General features: G+C 47.9%; 1 protein-coding gene across 1 annotated transcript in view; it reads left to right on the top strand.

The window, feature by feature from the left end:
- ACOXL (acyl-CoA oxidase like) overlaps nucleotides 1-17,367 on the top strand; it is a 312,998-nt gene that overhangs the window by 13,395 nt on the left and 282,236 nt on the right. Inside the window, exons 6-9 of the mRNA XM_047854457.1 lie at nucleotides 4,122-4,236; nucleotides 5,687-5,773; nucleotides 7,819-7,891; nucleotides 12,017-12,149. Coding sequence (XP_047710413.1) covers nucleotides 4,122-4,236; nucleotides 5,687-5,773; nucleotides 7,819-7,891; nucleotides 12,017-12,149 — 408 coding nt within the window. The remainder of the gene's footprint in view (nucleotides 1-4,121; nucleotides 4,237-5,686; nucleotides 5,774-7,818; nucleotides 7,892-12,016; nucleotides 12,150-17,367) is intronic.

The following is a 17,367-nucleotide window of genomic DNA, read 5'->3' as shown; positions in this document are numbered from 1 at the left end:
AGGAGGGTGCTGTGTGGGCTGGGGCATCCTTACTGGGAGCCACGCCCTCATTACTGGCATTAGGCCGTGTTTTTAACCGTGACCTGCGTGAGAATTCACATGGCAACCAAAACAATTTCACAAAACGGTCTTAACTTTTACTATGTTTGCTGTATGTGATGAACTTTATTAGTTTTCCTTCCATTCTCATTTATAAAAAACAGTCCATCAAGACTCTCTAGGGGCGCCCGGGTGGCTCAGTCGGTTAAGCGTCCGACTTCGGCTCAGGTCGCGATCTCGCGGTCCGTGAGTTCGAGCCCCGCGTCGGGCTCTGTGCTGACGGCTCCGAACCTGGAGCCTGCTTCGGATTCTGTGTCTCCCTCTCTCTCTGACCCTCCCCCCCATTCATGCTCTGTCTCTCTCTGTCTCAAAAATAAATAAACAAAAAAAAATTTTTTTAAAGACTCTAAATTGATCTCTCTCCACTGATGCAAGGTGAAAACCCTGCTGTATAAATCTACAGATATCACTATTTCTTTAGCTCCTGCTCGCCCTGAATAAAGAAAGTAACTATTGGGGTGCCTGGGTGGTTCAGTCGTTTAAGCGTCCGGTCATGATCTCCTCTCAGCTCAGGTCATGATCTCATGTCACAGTTCGTGAGTTTGAGCCCCGCGTCAGGCCCTGTGCTGACAGCTCGGAGCCTGGAGCCTGCTTTTGATTCTGTGTCTCCCTCTCTCTCTGCCCCTCTCCCACTGATGCTTTGTCTCTTTCTCTCAAAGATAAGTAAACATTAAAAAAAAAAAGAAAGTAACTATTTATTTATTTCACTCCCCTTCATAGTTTCTTATTTGATTTTGGGCTTTCCTAAGAACTACAAAGGAATACATAAATTTTGGAGTTCTTTCTAGAAATGAGTTTGGGTAAATATATGTGTGCAAGTATGGTACATGAGTGTAGGTATGGCTACTCAGTCTGTTCTTCATTTTTTCTGAGTTTGTCTTTCAGAATCTGAATTTTTTGTGAGCAGGTTTTCCTGGCCCACAAATGCTAATCGAGGTGATCAGAGTTTACATTTTTTTAAAATGTTTATTTAGTTTTGAGAGAAAGAGCGAGAGACAGAGCTCGAGAGGGGAAGGGCCAGAGAGAGAGGGAGACACAGAATCTGAAGCAGGCTCCAGGCTCTGGCTGTCAGCACAGAGCCCGACGTGGGGCTCGAACTCACGAACCGCGAGATCATGACCCGAGCCGAAGTCGGACGCGTAACCGACTGAGCCACCCAGGCGCCCCATAGAGGTGATCAGAGTTTAGAATGACAGATTCAAATGATGGTTGTTTGGGACTATGTTCATCCTGTCCTGCCCAGGTGATAGTTCTCTACAATTGTCAGTGATGTCCAAGGTCATAGCAAGAATAAGGACTGACAGTTATTGAATGCTTGCTATGCGCCTGGCTCAGTGTCAACCCCCTTCTGTTTAGTTTACTGTCTTCCCTCGCAATAACCATCCGGTAAACGTGATGGTAAGCCGCTTCTGGTAATGTAGCACATGTGTGCTAGGCATCAGGCTAAGCAGTCTACATGTAACATTGTGTTAACTATCCTATAGTTTTATAGGAAGGTATAGGGACAATAGTCCCTATTTTCTAGGCAGAGAAACTGAGGCTCACAGAGGGTAGGAAAAACGGGCTCTGAGTACGTGGTTAATGAGCGAGTCTGGTTCAAGTGGGTGGGACTGCCCTTAACAGTTGAGCTCCTCTGCCAGTGGTGGGGTGCTGACCGCACATCTTTTGGGTTTTAGGTCGGTCAGTTTTTTCTCTCCCTAAACCATGGTACTGAGGTCCCCTTGCTCTTGTTAAAGGGCGGGGGGCGGGGGGTGGGTGGGGGGGGGGAACTGCATCCAGAGTTCTTATTTATTTGTTTCTTTTTACAATTATTATTTTTTTTCCCCGCCAAAATCACTTCCCCGTGTGGGTCCCCTTTTCCCCAAGCAGCATAAACGATTTAGCTACCTGGTGTGCTTCCGCAGCCGCCGCTTCCTGCAGGGGAGCCGCAAAGTTGAAATCATAATGATGAGGACACTCTGGAGAGCGCTGTGCCTCCGGTAGGAGTGAGAGAGAGAATGAGCCCATCATACACTCAAGCCACTGAGAACTGACAGAGCAAGGGGACGGGTTTCTCCCTCATCGCTTTCTGTGTTTCCCCCCTCGTTTCCTTTTTAAAATGCTAGAGCGTATCGAATGAGCCCTCTCTCCCACAAGGACTGTTCCAATCTCTTACACTTTCTTGGTTATTCTTCTCTGTGGGTTGGCTGTTTTATTTTTATTTTTTTGGACAGTGGCTGGGTTAGTGGTACGGAGAATTAAGAAGCCAGAGAGAGGTTTATTTTTACATTTTGCGCTAAATAGCAAAAATGAATGAGGCTAAGAGCTCTCGGGCCAAAGACTTTTTTTGTTTTGTTTTGTTTTGTTTTGTTCTAGTGCTTACAGCACTGACCAATTGGTTGGCCTTCAACAACTAATTATGGTAGGAACCAACACACATGCTGTGCATTATTTAGATCCTGCCTTAACGCCAGCATTTTGGTTTATGCAAACTTTCCAAATCAAGGGTCTTTGCCAGAAGTGACAAACCTCCTTTCCCAGAGTATATCCGATGTGTACGGGGATGGATGGCCTCCTGCCTCTTCCCCAGCTCACCAGATCTTTCCTGCCAGGACAGGGTGATTCTACTACTTCTCTTCCTACCCTCCAGGGGTAAGCATCTCTTCACCACATGGGGTTTTGTGGGGTTTTTTTTTTTTTGATGTTTTGTGTGTGTGTGTGTGTGTGTGTTGTGTGTGGTGTTTTCGTTGTTGTTGTTACTGCATCCAGCCTCAAATAATTCCTTTCTTTGAGAAGTCCTGGCTGACCTGATAAGATAAGGGCAGTCTCCAGAGACTTCTCTTAAAAACAGATTCAGCTTGTCCACTTACGTTTCCGAAAAGCGCTCGCACATGTTAGAAGTTTCCCTGCGCAAACATAGGTCAGAGAATGTTTCCTTAGGCTTCAGGAGTGTATTTCTTGGCCAGTGGGAAAGTGTAGTCTATGCACCTGAAAATCTGAATTCTGAGATCATCTTCACGCAATCAGTCGCTTGTTGGTTTAGTTCAACCACATCTTCGATACTGTCAGCTCCAATGAAAGGTGCAATCCTGCCCTTTTGCCGTTTCCCCTGGATTGTCCGACCTGTCCAGGGGACCCCGCATTCAGAGCTGACAGTTATTGTCAGTCCCTCCTTGGCAAGAGGTTGAAGGGTAACTCGGGTGGCAGGCAGAATTAGAGGTGAAGGGGGAGCATTTCCACTGGGATTCTCTACTGGCTTCTGGAGAGGGGGAAAGAGAAGACCGAGATTGAGCAGAGCCTGAAAACCAAAAGCCCTGTGTGTTCTTCTGACCCAAGTTTATCTCAGGCTGTATGGGGCTGGAATCCCCGGTCATGCTGTGGAGACAAACTGGGTGGCATATTGTAAGGTTCTTTCCCTTATAAGATGGAGAGTTATTTACCAGTGCTTCAGTTTAAGGGCTTATGCATTTGGGGGAACTTTTAATTATTATCTTCATTGACCAGGAAAACAGAGGGGCAGGTTCTGAAACAATCATCCTAAGGGTCCAATGAGGTTTTTTCTTTTTATAAAAATCAGAATTGTGTGGACTGGGATTCTAAGCCATGGTGGAAATAGGTCATCGTTGTCTATTAGGCTTGCTATCAGCCAGGCATATGGTTTTGGCCCTCAGTTGGTTGCTATGTAAACAACAGACCCATATCAATGAGGTAGGGATTTTTAAGGCCTGGGCAAGAGTGGAGGGCATGAGGAACTAAGTCATTTGGCCAGAAGGGGCAATGCCCAGCAGGCAAAATAAAACACATAGATGTGGACTCATCCAGCTAGGGGTTCCAGGTCATTAGATGTCCCGTCCTTCCCTGTGAGCCTTGCCAGTGGGGTGTTTGGGAGTGAGAGTATGTATCACCAGGGGTTGGGGGGTTTTGCCTGCTCCTCTGCCGTGAGGTCATGATGTGGTTCTATTTCACAGTCTTTACTGCACTGAGCCAACGGGTTGAAATGAGCCATAAGAAAGCAGAAACTCGAACGCGCTTTTTCTGTGTAGGAGTTCGTAATTGACACGCCGTGTGAAAATGCTGAGAAGATGTTCGTCGGAAATGCGATGCATGGGAATTACGCGGCCGTGTTTGCTCAGCTCATCATAAATGGAAGGTCTCAAGGTTTGTTGCTGGCGCAGAAAGCGAGAATAATTTTCTTTACGATTACTATTTTCCAGCAAGTGCTTTACCCTGAAAGTGCATTTTACGGCACCGTTTTTGGCTTGTATAAAATTCAGTACCAACTTTATCTCTTAAATATTTACGATGACAAAATTTATGATTACATTTTGGCATGACAGTAGTCCCCCCCCCGGCTTACCCACAGTTTTGCTTTCCATGGTTTCCGTTACCTGCAGTCAGCTGTAGCCTGGAAAGAGATGATCCTTCTTCTGACGTGCGGTCAGAGGGTCAGTAGTAGTGTTCTCTGCATCCCAGGGGCTACATCATTCCCCGCACATCTCATCATTCCCTGTACATTTTATCATCTCATACCATCAAGAGAAGGGTGAGTGTAATGTAAGAAGATATTTTGAGACAGAGAGAGCACAGTCATGTACCTCTTTTTTAAAAATGTTTAGGGGCGCCTGGGTGGCTTGGTCGGTTAAGCGTCCGACTTCGGCTCAGGTCATGATCTCACGGTCCGTGAGTTCGAGCCCCGCGTCGGACTCTGTGCTGACAGCTCAGGACCTGGAGCCTGTTTCGGATTCTGTGTCTCCCTCTCTCTCTCTGACCCTCCCCTGTTCATGCTCTGTCTCTCTCTGTCTCAAAAGTAAATAAACGTTAAAAAAAATTAAAAAAAAAAGTTTATTTATTTTTGAGAGAGCACAAGTGGGGGAGGGACAGAGAGAGGGGGACAGAGGATCTAAAGCGGGTTTTCTGCTGACAGCAGAGAGCCCCATGTGGGGCTTGAACTCACGAACCGTGAGATCATGACCTGAGCTGAAATTGGACGTTCAACTAACTGAGCCACCCAGGTGCCCCCACATAACTCTTACTACAGCACAGGGTTATAATTGTTCTATTTTATTATTAGTTATTGTTGTTAATCTCTTACTGGGCCTTATTCCTAAGTTAAACATTATCATAGGCATGCATGTATGTATAGGAAAACGCATGGCATGTATAGATGGGGTTGGTACTATCTGGTTTCAGGCATTTACTGGGGTCTTGGAACATATCCCTGTGAACAAGGGCGGGGGGACTGCTGTATACGATTCAGTCATAGAACTGACTGAGCTTCAGGATCAACACAATTGTATACTGTCCCAGGAAATGAATAAAGCTCTAATTATATCTTTAGAAAAGAGAGTTTATTTTATTTATTTTTAATGCTTATTTATTTATTTTTGAGAGAGCTACAGAGCGAGCGGGGGTCGGGGGTGGGGGGCAGAGAGAGAGGGAGACAGAATCCCAAGCAGATTGTGCACTGGCAGCACAAAGCCTGATTCGGGGTTCGATCCCCTGAACCATGAGATCGTGACCTGAGCTGAAATCTAGTCAGATGCTTAACGACTGAGCCACGCAAGTGCCCTGAAAAGAGAGTTTAGCGCTGTCTCTTTGTCATCCTTAGGGCCCCACTGTTGCATTGTTCCTGTCCGCGATGAAAACGGAAGCTTGTACCCAGGAGTGACGGCCGTTGATATGATGTACAAAGAAGGTGAGTCCCCAGGTGACCCCTCTCCTACCCTCATCTGCATCTTTTGCTGCTCCCTGCCTCCCTCCCCCCACCCGAGGGAGAATCTAAAATAATTCACCAAAGCAGTGAAGGCAGAGAAGACTCTGATTTTGAAGCCCGATGAGAGTCTTTTATGTGAGAACTGTTGGGGAATGTTGAGGATTGCCATTTAGGAATATGCACTGGCCTCATTTTCTCCCAGCCTCTCGCATTTTCTAGTCGCGAGGCAGCTTCGCCCCGGGTATTTTGCCTCCTCTCCTCTTCTTGGATGTGTGGGCTCTCAGAGGGTGGGTTGAGGTGATATCTCTCCTGCCCCTGAGCCACAGCCTGGTGTTGGTGCCCAGGAGGCCCCTGATGAATCCTAAGGACTGACCCAGTTTGCTGGGGCTGTTGTACCTCAGGCTGAGTGGCTTAAACAACAGCACTGTATTGTCTCACGGCTCTGGAGGCTCTAAGTCCAAGGCCAAGGTGCTGGCAGGGTTGGTTCCTTCTGAGGGCTGTGAGGGGGAATCTGTGCCAGGCCTCTCTCCTTGGCTTGTCCATGGCTGTCTCCATGCTTACATGGCGTTCTCCCTTCTCGTGCGCGTGTCTGTGTTCAGATTTCCCCTTTTATTTTATTTTTAAAAAAAAATTTTTTTTTCAACGTTTATTTATTTTTGGGACAGAGAGAGACAGAGCATGAACGGGGGAGGGGCAGAGAGAGAGGGAGACACAGAATCGGAAACAGGCTCCAGGCTCCGAGCCATCAGCCCAGAGCCTGACGCGGGGCTCGAACTCACGGACCGCGAGATCGTGACCTGGCTGAAGTCGGACGCTTAACCGACTGCGCCACCCAGGCGCCCCAGATTTCCCCTTTTAATAAGGACACCAGTCCGTTGGATTAGGGCAACCCTAATGATCTTTTCTTGACTTTGTTACCTCTGTAAAGACCCTATCTGCAAATAAGGTCACATTCCTAAGTACCGGGGGTTAGAACTCGAACGTGTGGATTTTGGAGGGCGGGGGGCACAATTCAATTTATAACACTTGGTGAGAGCAGGCCATACCCGTGGGCTCCCCTGGTTGTCCACAGCCAAGGCCAAATCAAAGCAAAGAAACAGGTGGGGAGAAGGAAAAAGGAAAGAAGAAAAAGAAAAGAGGGAGAAGAAGCCGATCCTTCGGTGGAGGGGATAGTCTCGCCTTGGCCTGTCAGTGTTTACTGACCGCCGCCATGGCTGCTGGAATGGGCGGCGGGTGGGGTTGTGAGTGCTCCAATTGTATCTCTCAGGGGTGACTGAGGCCCTTGCTGGCCGTGCCCCTTGAAAGCACCTCTTGAGCAGACGACCCAGCTCTTGTGAAGTGGTGCCAGACATTGAACACACGGGCAACTTCAGAAAGTCTGCTTTGGTTTCCTTGTAAGCTCCTACCTGCAACCGTGTCCTTGTCAAGGGGTGATGTTCTAAATAAAGACATTTACTAAGTAAAGACTTTTTTTCCCCTTCAGATTAAATCTTTCTAGGTGCAAAATGAACAAAAAGTAGACCCCAGACTCTGATAGGTATCATTAGGAAAAGGGCCCAGGGGCTTTCAGGAACCTTCTGGGGAGTTGGGTCACCCCAGCCACCCACTGCTGTTCTTGTGGCCATTTTCTCTTGTCTTTTTAGACACTTGGCTTCACACATGTACCCCTTGTGCTGGGAAGGAAGCGCTGGGAAAGAGGAACAATTTGACTTCTCTATCACTGGAGGAGTAAGCGGTTTTCCTGCCTTCTCTGAGTTCAGGCTGACATTCCTTCTGTTGCCTAGAGCTCTTCCTTTCCAAGTCACAGCACCGAGATCCTCCACCTGAGCCCAGGAGCACAGAAGGCACAGCTCCTGAAGAAAACACAGAGCATCCCCACCCCCACCCCAAATAGGGAAGCATCAGCCATTCTGGGAGTGCAAAAAGGGTTTTGAGTTTTAGTGGAGACAGGCCTGGGAAGGAGCAGGGGTAGTGGTTCAGATGCTAGCACGGATTTGCCCCCTGCAGCTCTCTTCTGCTCTCTCTAGGCCTGCGTGGTGTGGATAATGGGATTTTAATATTTCACGAGGTTCGGATACCAAGGGAGAACCTTCTGGATAAGTGAGTAGTTTTCTCTTTAACTCAGGTTGACTGTGTGTATGATCTCGTTGCTCTCGCAAACTAGGCCTGGTGTCTCCGTCTCATGGGCTGCACGTCTAGGCTGTCTTCGAACCACTCCCAGAAGTCTCTTGACTACCCACTGGAAAATGTGGATACAAAAATAGAAATAAATGAATATTACCCAGAATGCTGTTACCCAGACTTAATGATTGTTGCACACACTCTAATGTGTAACTCTAGACTTTTTTTCCATGCTAATGTACCAACAGAGAGAGGTATGTTTAATTTTTACTGCATGAGATCCACTTATAAATTCTATGTTTTATAATTCTTAATTCCTGTTTAACATTACGTCAAATGTTTTTATGCAACAGTAATTACATATACGCATTACCATTTTCAATATTGCCATGATAGACTATTGAATAAGTGATCTATGATTTATGTAATCCATCCCTTATTGTGGGGCATTTAGGTTGTTTCCTTGAAAAAAAACTTTTTTTCTATTATACACCAGGCAGTGTTTGTCTTCTTTGCGGGTGGCAGGAGATAAGGTACCGCCTTTCAGCTTAATAGGCTGTTGTAACCCGTACTACTTGGATGGATAATGTCAGAGATGCTCAGTGTCACTATTTCCCAGCATCCCACTGGTGTCAGGGGTGGGTTAAATGATGAGGTGAAGGCTTCTTCTTCGGGCGCACTTTGGGGGTGGAGCTCTAGGGGTTCACATGACGCTTTGCCAAGGCCAAGAAACACGAATTACCTTTATTTTTCTCAACAGCATTTCATGTATCCGATGAAAATCCTGACCTCCAGTGCTATTGAAATCTGTGAAAAAGCAATCAATCAAGCTGTGCATAATCAGCTGTCTCCCTGCTTTATGATAGATTTTTCTTTAACACTTCACTCCTTTTCATTGCCTGCAAGCCCTTGCCAGCAGATGCCAAAGGTTTAAGAAAAATGTGTGGGAAACAAACTGTAAAAGGACCCAATTCCGTTGACTACCCACCTCCCCCCGCCGTGAAGTGGTAGGAAATAAAATAGAAACAACAAAAGCATCTTCGCAGTGATCCTGATGTGTGCTGAAACCCTTAGGCCCCCTCAGGAGCTATCTGTGCCCGTGACAGCAGCTCTGAGGACTGCCAGCCTTCCCCAGAGGTGCCTGCACATTTCCTGGCCACTTATCAGCCGCACTCCGCTCTGGGAGATGGGGAAGAGGGAAGGAAAGCCACATGTGGAGCTCCCTATGTCTCACCCACTCTAATGAGCTCTCAGTGGCCTGGCCAGTCTGCCAGAAGCTGGACCCATTGGTTTAGCATTCATCCAATGCCCTCGAGATTAGGAAGTTAGATTCAACCAGAAAGAAAAGTGATAGTGAACTACATGATCTGTAGAAGGTTTGAGAATAACATAGAATTTTTTTTGATAAGCAAGATTTTATTTTATATTTACAGTTTATTTATTTTCAGAGAGAGAGGGAGAGAGGGAGAGAGAGGGAGATCACGCAAGAGAGAGCATGCACGCAAACGGGGGAGAGGCAGAGAGAGAGAATCCTAAGCAGGGTCCAGGCTGTCAACGTGGAACTCGACTCAGGGCTTGATGACTCTTGATTTTGACTCAGATTGTGATCCCACGAACCGTGAGATCATGACCTGAGCCTAAATCAAGAGTAGGACACTTAACCGATGGAGCCACCCATGTGCCCCAAGCAAGATTTGATTCTAAAGCCATTCCATTGGTATTTAAACTGCCCCCAATGTACCAGGGAATAGCAGTCGCACCACAGGTATTTTGAAGGAGGAGCCCCATTTTTGGGGTGTTGATAAAAAGTATTCCAATAAATATGTGTTCAGATTCATTGGAATCCCTATCAAAATCCCAGTTACCTTTTTTTTTTTTCAGAAATTGAGAAACTGATCCTAAAATTTATATGGCAACACAAGAGATTCAGAATAGCCAAAACAATCTTGCTAAAGAAGAACAAAGTAGGAGACTCACACTTCTGATCTGAAAATTTATTACAAATCTATAGTAATTGAGACAGTGTGATTATTATAGTGGATCCCCCTGAAAGCAGGTGGGAGGCAAAAAAGAAAAAGAAAAACCACTGTATTGGCATAAGGATAGATATGCAGACAGTGAAGTAGAATGGAGAGTCAAGGAATAAATTCTTACATTTATGGGAAATAAATATTCAACAAGGGTGATAAGACAATTTAACGAGGAAAGAATAGTCTTTTCAAGAAATAGTGTGGGGACAAATGGGTATTCACATGTAAAAGCCTGAATTTGGATTCTTATCCCATATATAAAAATTAACTCAAAATGGATCACAGATAGAGGCGCCTGGGTGGCTCAGTCGGTTGAGTGTCCTGGGCATCCAGCTCTTGAGTTCAGCTCGGGTCATGATCCCAGGACTGTGGGATTGACCCTGCAAGCGGGCTCTGCACTGAGGGTGGACCCTGCTGGAGATTCTCCCTCTCTCTCTCTCTCTCTCTCTCTCTCTCTCTCTCTCTGTCTCTCTCTCTCCTCCTCCTCCTCTGCCCCTCTCCCTGACTTAAGCTCTCTCACTCTCTCTCTCTCTCTCTCAAAAAAAAGATCATAGATATAAATGTAAGGGCCAAAACTGTAAAGCTCTTAGAAGAAAACATAGGTGTGAATCTTTGTGACCTTAATTTAAGCACCAAAGCGCAAACAATCAAACAAAAACAGAGATAAGTTAGACTTCAATGAAATGAAAAAACTTTTGCAACTCAAAGGACACTATGAAGAAAGTGAAAAGACGATGCACAGAATGGAAGAAAATATTTGGAAATCACATATGTTGTAATATATATGATACATGTATACCATGTAGGTCATTTGCAAATCGTACATATGTAGTATCCAGAATACAAAAGGAACTATTACAGTTCAACAATAAAAAGAAAAATGACCCACTTGAAAAATGAGCAAAGATCTGAATAGACATTTCTCCCAAGAAGATATGCAAATGGCTACTGAGCACATGAAAAGATGCTCAGCCTCATTGTCATTAGGGAAATGCCAATCAAAACCGCAATGAGACACCATTTTGCACCTGCTCAGATGGCTATAATAAAAGAGGCAGGCCATAATAAGGGTTGGCGAGGATGTGGAAAAATCGAAACCCTCCTACGCTGCTGGTGGGAATGTAAATGGTGTTGCTGATTTGGAAAAGAGTTTGGCACGTCTTCAAAAGTTCACAATTTTCGTAGGAGCCAGCGGCAGCTCTGTTCCTGGGTAGGTGTGGAAACATTGTTCACAAGAGAATTGAAAACATGTCCGCCCAAAAACTTGTACACAAGTGTGCATAGCGTAAATATTCATAGTATCCGTAGAAGGGGAAAGGACCCAAGTGCCGATCAACGGACGAATGGATAAGCAAAATACGGTGACTCCATACAATGGAGTATCATTGGCCCACGGAAAGGAAGGAAGTATATGATACATGCTAAACCACGCGTGAACCTTGAACACAGTGAGCTGAGTGAATGGAGGCAGACACAAAAGCCACACGTGGTATGATTCTGCTGATGTGAAATGTCCAGAGTAGACAAATCCATAGAGATAGAAAGCAGCTTCATGGTTTCCAGGGCCTGGGGGTGTGATGGGGAGTGACCGCTAATAGTATGAGGTTCCTTTTGGGGTGGTAAAAAGTTTTGGAATTGGATAGTGGTGATGGTTGTACAAGTTTGTGAAGGTGCTAAAAACCATTGCATTGCACGCTTTAGAAAGGGTTTTATGGTATTTGAATTATATATCAACCACAAAAAAGCGGATCGATGTGTGGTCTTCACACTCGGGCTCCGCCGTTGGCTCAATGAGGGTGGTCCTCATCCTTCTTTTTGCCGGGAGCCGCTACTGAGTCACAGGCTGGTGGTGGCAGGGAACCTGCTTTTACTTTTCATGAGTCAAGACTTTGTCAGAGTCTCCTGAGGACATCTTGCCTCACCCTTGACTCTGCTATCTTGCGAGGGCGGTTCCTGGATCCGGAGACCTGTGGGACATCCCTCTGTGTGCATATGGTATCCTTTCTAGTGGAGCCAAGTTCTTCTTTTGTGTTAACCCTGCCCCTCTTTTCCACCTGCTGCTTCCCTACCCTAGGTTTGGCTCTGTGGCTGCAGACGGGCGGTCCCCTTCCCCTATTAAGAACAAGAGTGCAAGATTCAACGGGATGCTGGCAGCGCTGACCCCTTCAAGGTTAGCTGTGACTTTCCAAGCTATGGGTGCCACGAAGGTAGTCGACTCTGATTTGAATTTACATCACTGTTTATTCTCTGCTTATTCCAGGGATGGGTAACAGTTTCAGGAGCTGAGTTTCCTGAGCCACAGTTGGTGTAATGTGGCTAAGGTTAATGGTTAGATACTGAGAGGTGCCAGTTGGCCATACCCAGAGAGCATTTCTGCACCCTTCTTATCATGGGATCCTATCCATCGGCATCTTAGATGTGCTGCTGATTATGGTGGGTGGAACATAGGCACTGTGGCAAAAGGGCCACAAACTTTGACCCTGGGGGAACGGGTCATTCAGAACAGACGCATCTGCTGGAGAAGCAGCTAAAAGCTGACACGTGAGGGAAGGCTGGCATATCTCAGCTGAGTTTACTGGGGAGCTTTGATGGTCGTGTGGCTCTTTGGGGTGTGACATTCAGTGTCACAGGTTGGAGTCCATGAAGCCAGACCCCCGGAAGGCATCTCTACCTCGCCTCCTCCCATACCTTCCCCAATACCAACTAGTTTGGAAAGAGCAGCCCAGAGAGGAAAGTTCTGGAAGGCTCCTGCTCCTCCCCCTTCTCCTCCTCCTCCTCCTCCTCCTCCTCCTCCTCAAGGCTCAGCATTATCTGTTCTCTGGGCCCTTTTCATCTCTTTGCATGAGGGAAAAGCCTGCTTTAAGCTCCACTGAGCTTGGTGAAGCTGGAAGAAAAATTAAGAAACCCATGAATATACATTGTGGCTTGAATCCAATTTTTCCATCAAGAAGGAATAAATTTCATTCACCTGACATCAGCACAAAGTCGTCTGACTAGCAGGAAAATCCTTCTTTACTCATTTCCACTGTGTTGGTCCGGCTTCCCAGGAAGCCTGCCTGACAGGAGCTTCCCTGTGTTTTGTGTTTCCTGTCAGCTGGTACGACTGTGATGCTGTGAACACCCACACTCCGTACTGAGCCAGTGACCTCAAGTCTGCCCATGGGCACTGCTTTCCGCCCTTGTATTTCGGCGGCCCTTAAAGGGTGTTCAATTCTGAAGCCCCGCGTCAGGAGTGGCTCAGCTGGTTGGTCCCCTTAGCTGAATCATCTGACAAAGGAATGAGCTTGTGATGAACTGGGCGTAGAGGTGAGGCCAAGGCTCTATCTAGCACAGCATCAGAGTGCTGAGGAGGACTTCTTCAAGTCTGTCATCGAAACCATTGCAGCCATCTCGAGACTCCAGAAAGAGGCAAAAGGAGAGAAGCCAGTGAGCTGGGAATTACGTTGTAGATGGGACAAAATCGGATTCAGGATCAGCTGGTGCCTCGATGGCAGTATCTGCATAATATCCCCTGTGACGGCAGGAGCCTTGGGGTCCCTTTGCGGAGAGTGTGCTCGGTGAACACGAAGGCTCCTGCTGGCTCCCGGCTAGAAGGCGGTGCAGAAAGCCTATGCTTTATGTTTCCGAGTGGGCGATGCTGTGTGAAGGACGCCCAGGCTGCCGGCAGCCCCATTAGCTCATTCAGCCTAGTGCTGGAGTCCCGAGGGGCAGGATCAGGACGGCAGAGACGGGGAAGTGGCAGACCTTCTGGAAATGACTTGATTTTAAGTATCACCAGATCTGGAGCAAAGAAGATGGGAGAGAGGAGACAGAGTGGATGATTCTTTTCTTTTATGTTTATTTGTTTTTGAGAGAGAGAGAGAGAGAGAGAGAGAGAGAAAGAGAGAGACAGCATGAGCAGGGGACGGGCAGGGAGAGGGAGAGAGAGCATCCCAAGCAGGCTCCGCACTGTCAGCGGGGAGCCCGACGCAGGGCTGGAACTCATGACTCGTGAGATCATGACCTGAGCCCAAATCAAGAGTCGGCCACTTAACCGGCTGAGCCTCCCCGGCACCCCCAGAGTGGCTGATTTTTTAAAAGGTGTGCATTCTCCATTCTACTGAACGCTGGCACCGTAGAGGCATTATCTTGATCATGGGCTCTGAAGTCAGAAAACCGAGGGCTCCAGTCTCAGCCTGGACATGACCAGCAGTGGGGTCGTGGGCAAATCAAGAGCCCTCCTTAAGCCTTAGTTTCTTTGCCTGTGAAACTGGCCTTGTGATAACGGTGAGACATGAGTGAGGGGGGTGTGTAGAGCACTGGCACAGAGCAGATGTTCAATAGCTCCGAGCCATTACTGACGTGATGCCTGTTGCCAGTGCCGCTGTTGCTGGGAAGACAGCAGCTGGCTGTAAGAAAGGAATAAATGGGCTTTTCCAGGAAAACAGATGCCTGGAATCCTGGCCTGCAGGTAACGAGGCAAGTCTGAGACGTTTTGCAGAAGTGTGTAGTTTCCTTTGGATTCCTCTGTATCTGAAGCAAAATGCAGTGGCCGTGAGTCAGCACCTGCCCTGCCCAGGAGGCAGGTCGACTCTGTGACAGGGAGACCCGCTCGCGGAGCCCGCGACTCTGCACGGTTCGGGTGCCCCCGCTGCGCTCGGCCCTGATGGACAGCGACCCTGGCCACTGTGATCTCATCGTGCGCGTCTCGGGCGAGGATGATCTCACCCGTGCTCTTGGCAACTCCTCCTCTCCTAGGGCTCAAACGCATGACAGATGTTTTCTCGGCTGAAACCTAAGACGGCCCTGCTTGTTCTGCTCTCGCTGATGAGTGGAAAAATGGATCCTTTTCTCCTCCGTGCATTCCTCATGTATTAGAAAACTGTCACCGCGGCTCCCCATGGTGACATTTTGCTCAAGGCTGAGCATGCCCCGTCCTTTTAAACTTGGCCCAGATGTCTTATTCTTCATGGTTCTCTCTCATTTCCATAGTTTCTCAGCATTTTCAGATTTTTCTCTTAAAGGCTTGCCTTAATAGCCTTCCTCCAATTTGTGTCCAGAGTGCTGTGCCAGATTAAGTGATTAGCAGGAACAAAAGGAAAAGGAAACCAAGATGTTTGGCAGGGGTGGGAGGTGGGGGCTTGGGAGGGCTCTGCAGCTGAAGTGGGGAGGCTGGGAGGCCTTTCCAGAAGGAGGAGGGAAGTGGGGGAAAGTCACCGTGAGTTTGGAGGCAGAAGTAGAGGGAGTGTGAAATGTGAAGGAGGTCTAGCCCATCGTTTTGGGTTAATTTTGTGTGGAAGTAGATATTTCAGCATAAGACAAGCCGGTCCCCGCTCGCCTAAGGGTCTTCCCTAGTCTTTTTCTTTTTTTGACATTCATTTGTTTTTGAGAGAGAGAGGAAGAGAGAGAGAGAGAGAGAGTGCAATCGGGGGAGGGGCAGAGAGCGAGGGAGGCACAGAATCCGAAGCAGGCTCCAGGCTCCGAGCTGTCCACACAGAGCCCAAACTCACGGACAGTGAGATCATGACCCCTGAGCCAAAGTCAGACGCTTAACTGACTGAGCCCCTCCCTAGTCTTTTAAAGTAGGTATTGCACAGAAGCGGGGTCTCTCCCCCAGAGTCCTGAGCCACTCTGGGAGGGGCTGGGGAGCCTGCATTTGCAGCAACTTCCCAGGGGATGCTGCCTTTACTGGTTGGGCAACTCTACTTGGAGAACCCTTGTGCAGAGCGGATGCCTACAGTTGTAACTTTCCAGCCCTGTCCCAGCCACCTTGTCACCCTCCTGGCCTCCCAGGGCCCCTAGGATCATGGCCCAAGTTCTCTTCTGGTCTCTAGTGACTTGCATGACTTCTCACTCCACCCTCCTTCTCACATGCTGTTGTGCTGCCTAGCAAACCCACCCCCACTTTTCACTTGGTGAGTTTTCGTGTACATGTCAGAGCTCAGGCGAGTGTCCCTTCTTCAGAAAGGTCACAGCCTACGGGTGGTCCTTCTGTCATGTGCCCAAGGCACTGCACTCCCCCTTGCAGCATTTATTATGGTTACGACCAGCCAAAGACATGATAGGCCGTTTCTGCGTCCTTGCTAGCCTAAAAGCTCGTTGCAGTGTGGGCCCTGCCGGCTTCATTCACGGCTGAGTGTTCAGCTTCCCACATGGTAGGGCACATAGTAGGAGCACAGCGAGTAGGAGTTGACAGAACGAATGAAGAATGCATCAGAATCCACAACCTGATTTGTGAACTAAGCATTCAACACGTGTTTATTCTCATGCCCCACACCCCAACCCCTCGACCCATTCCAGGGTGGCAGGGAAGAAGGATGTCGCTAACCCCTTCCTTCAGACTCTACATGTAATATGTGCTTTACAGGTGTTAACTTCTTTCTCCTCACAACAGCTCTGAGAGAGTTCCGTTGGTATATGGGGAAACTGAGGCCTGAGGAGGTTAAAGGAATTTGTCCAAGGTGGGCATTGAATATACATAGGCTGACTCTGCTGGTCCTTGGTAAGGGAGACGGAAGGAAGGTCATACCTAGTATGTTGTGTAGATAAGATTGACGTGTAGATATTATTGAAAGATATGGTTGACTTCGGTGGGAACAGGGGCAGCCCAAATGCACTACATGAAACCTAAGAAGCTGGAGGTTCTCAGGCATGTTCATGAGCTGCCCAATTAGCTGAGTTACAGCTTTGGGCCACAGAAGGCCGTGAGCTGGCCTGTGAGTTGTTGGCTGAGGAAGATACTCACCACAGCCGCCAACCAGGTCTGCAGCTGCTGGGAGCCGTGCTCCTCCTTCTCGCCTTATCCTAGAGCCCGTGCTGAGGCAGGCAGAGGGAAGATGCCCCATATAAAGTTGTTCGGTTGAGATGTGTGGGAGTGGCATGCATGGAAACAGCTGGAATGTTGTGCTTACTCCAGAGGCCATTAACAGCATGGACTCCGGAACCAGCCTCTTGCATTTGCAGCCTGCCTCTGCATGACCTTGGCAAGTCACTGAGCCTCGCCACGCCCCTAAAAAGAAAGACAGCACCGCATCGTAGAGCTGTTGTAATTCAGGCCTGAGCGGGTCAGCACCTGTAAAGGGCCTCTAGGGTACAGGCATACACTAAATCGTCAATACGCGGAGGCTGCTATTATTATTATAAGGGATGTGGGGGCTTATGTGATCAAGGTCAGGAATGTAGATCATGAAAATGACCTCTGAGGTTGTGGGGATACCAAATTGGGTTTATAACCCATGCTCAGCCCTTTGTGGTACTGGTGCTTGAGCTGACAGTGGAGAATTATGAGGCTGAATCTGGATGTGGCTGAAAAATGTCTGTGGTCATGGGTGTCTGTGGATATGGGATGGAGAGCAGTGAGGTCCGTGCCATCTGACTGTCTTCCTGGGGTGCAGTGAAGGACACATGGTCTTGAGAGAAGAGTGGAGAGAGTGAGTGACCGTCTCT

The sequence above is a fragment of the Prionailurus viverrinus genome, chromosome A3 (assembly GCF_022837055.1).
Source record: "Prionailurus viverrinus isolate Anna chromosome A3, UM_Priviv_1.0, whole genome shotgun sequence".
NCBI lineage: Eukaryota > Metazoa > Chordata > Mammalia > Carnivora > Felidae > Prionailurus > Prionailurus viverrinus.
Note: the sequence above shows the minus strand (reverse complement) of the source record. Positions and strands in the feature narration are given on the sequence as shown.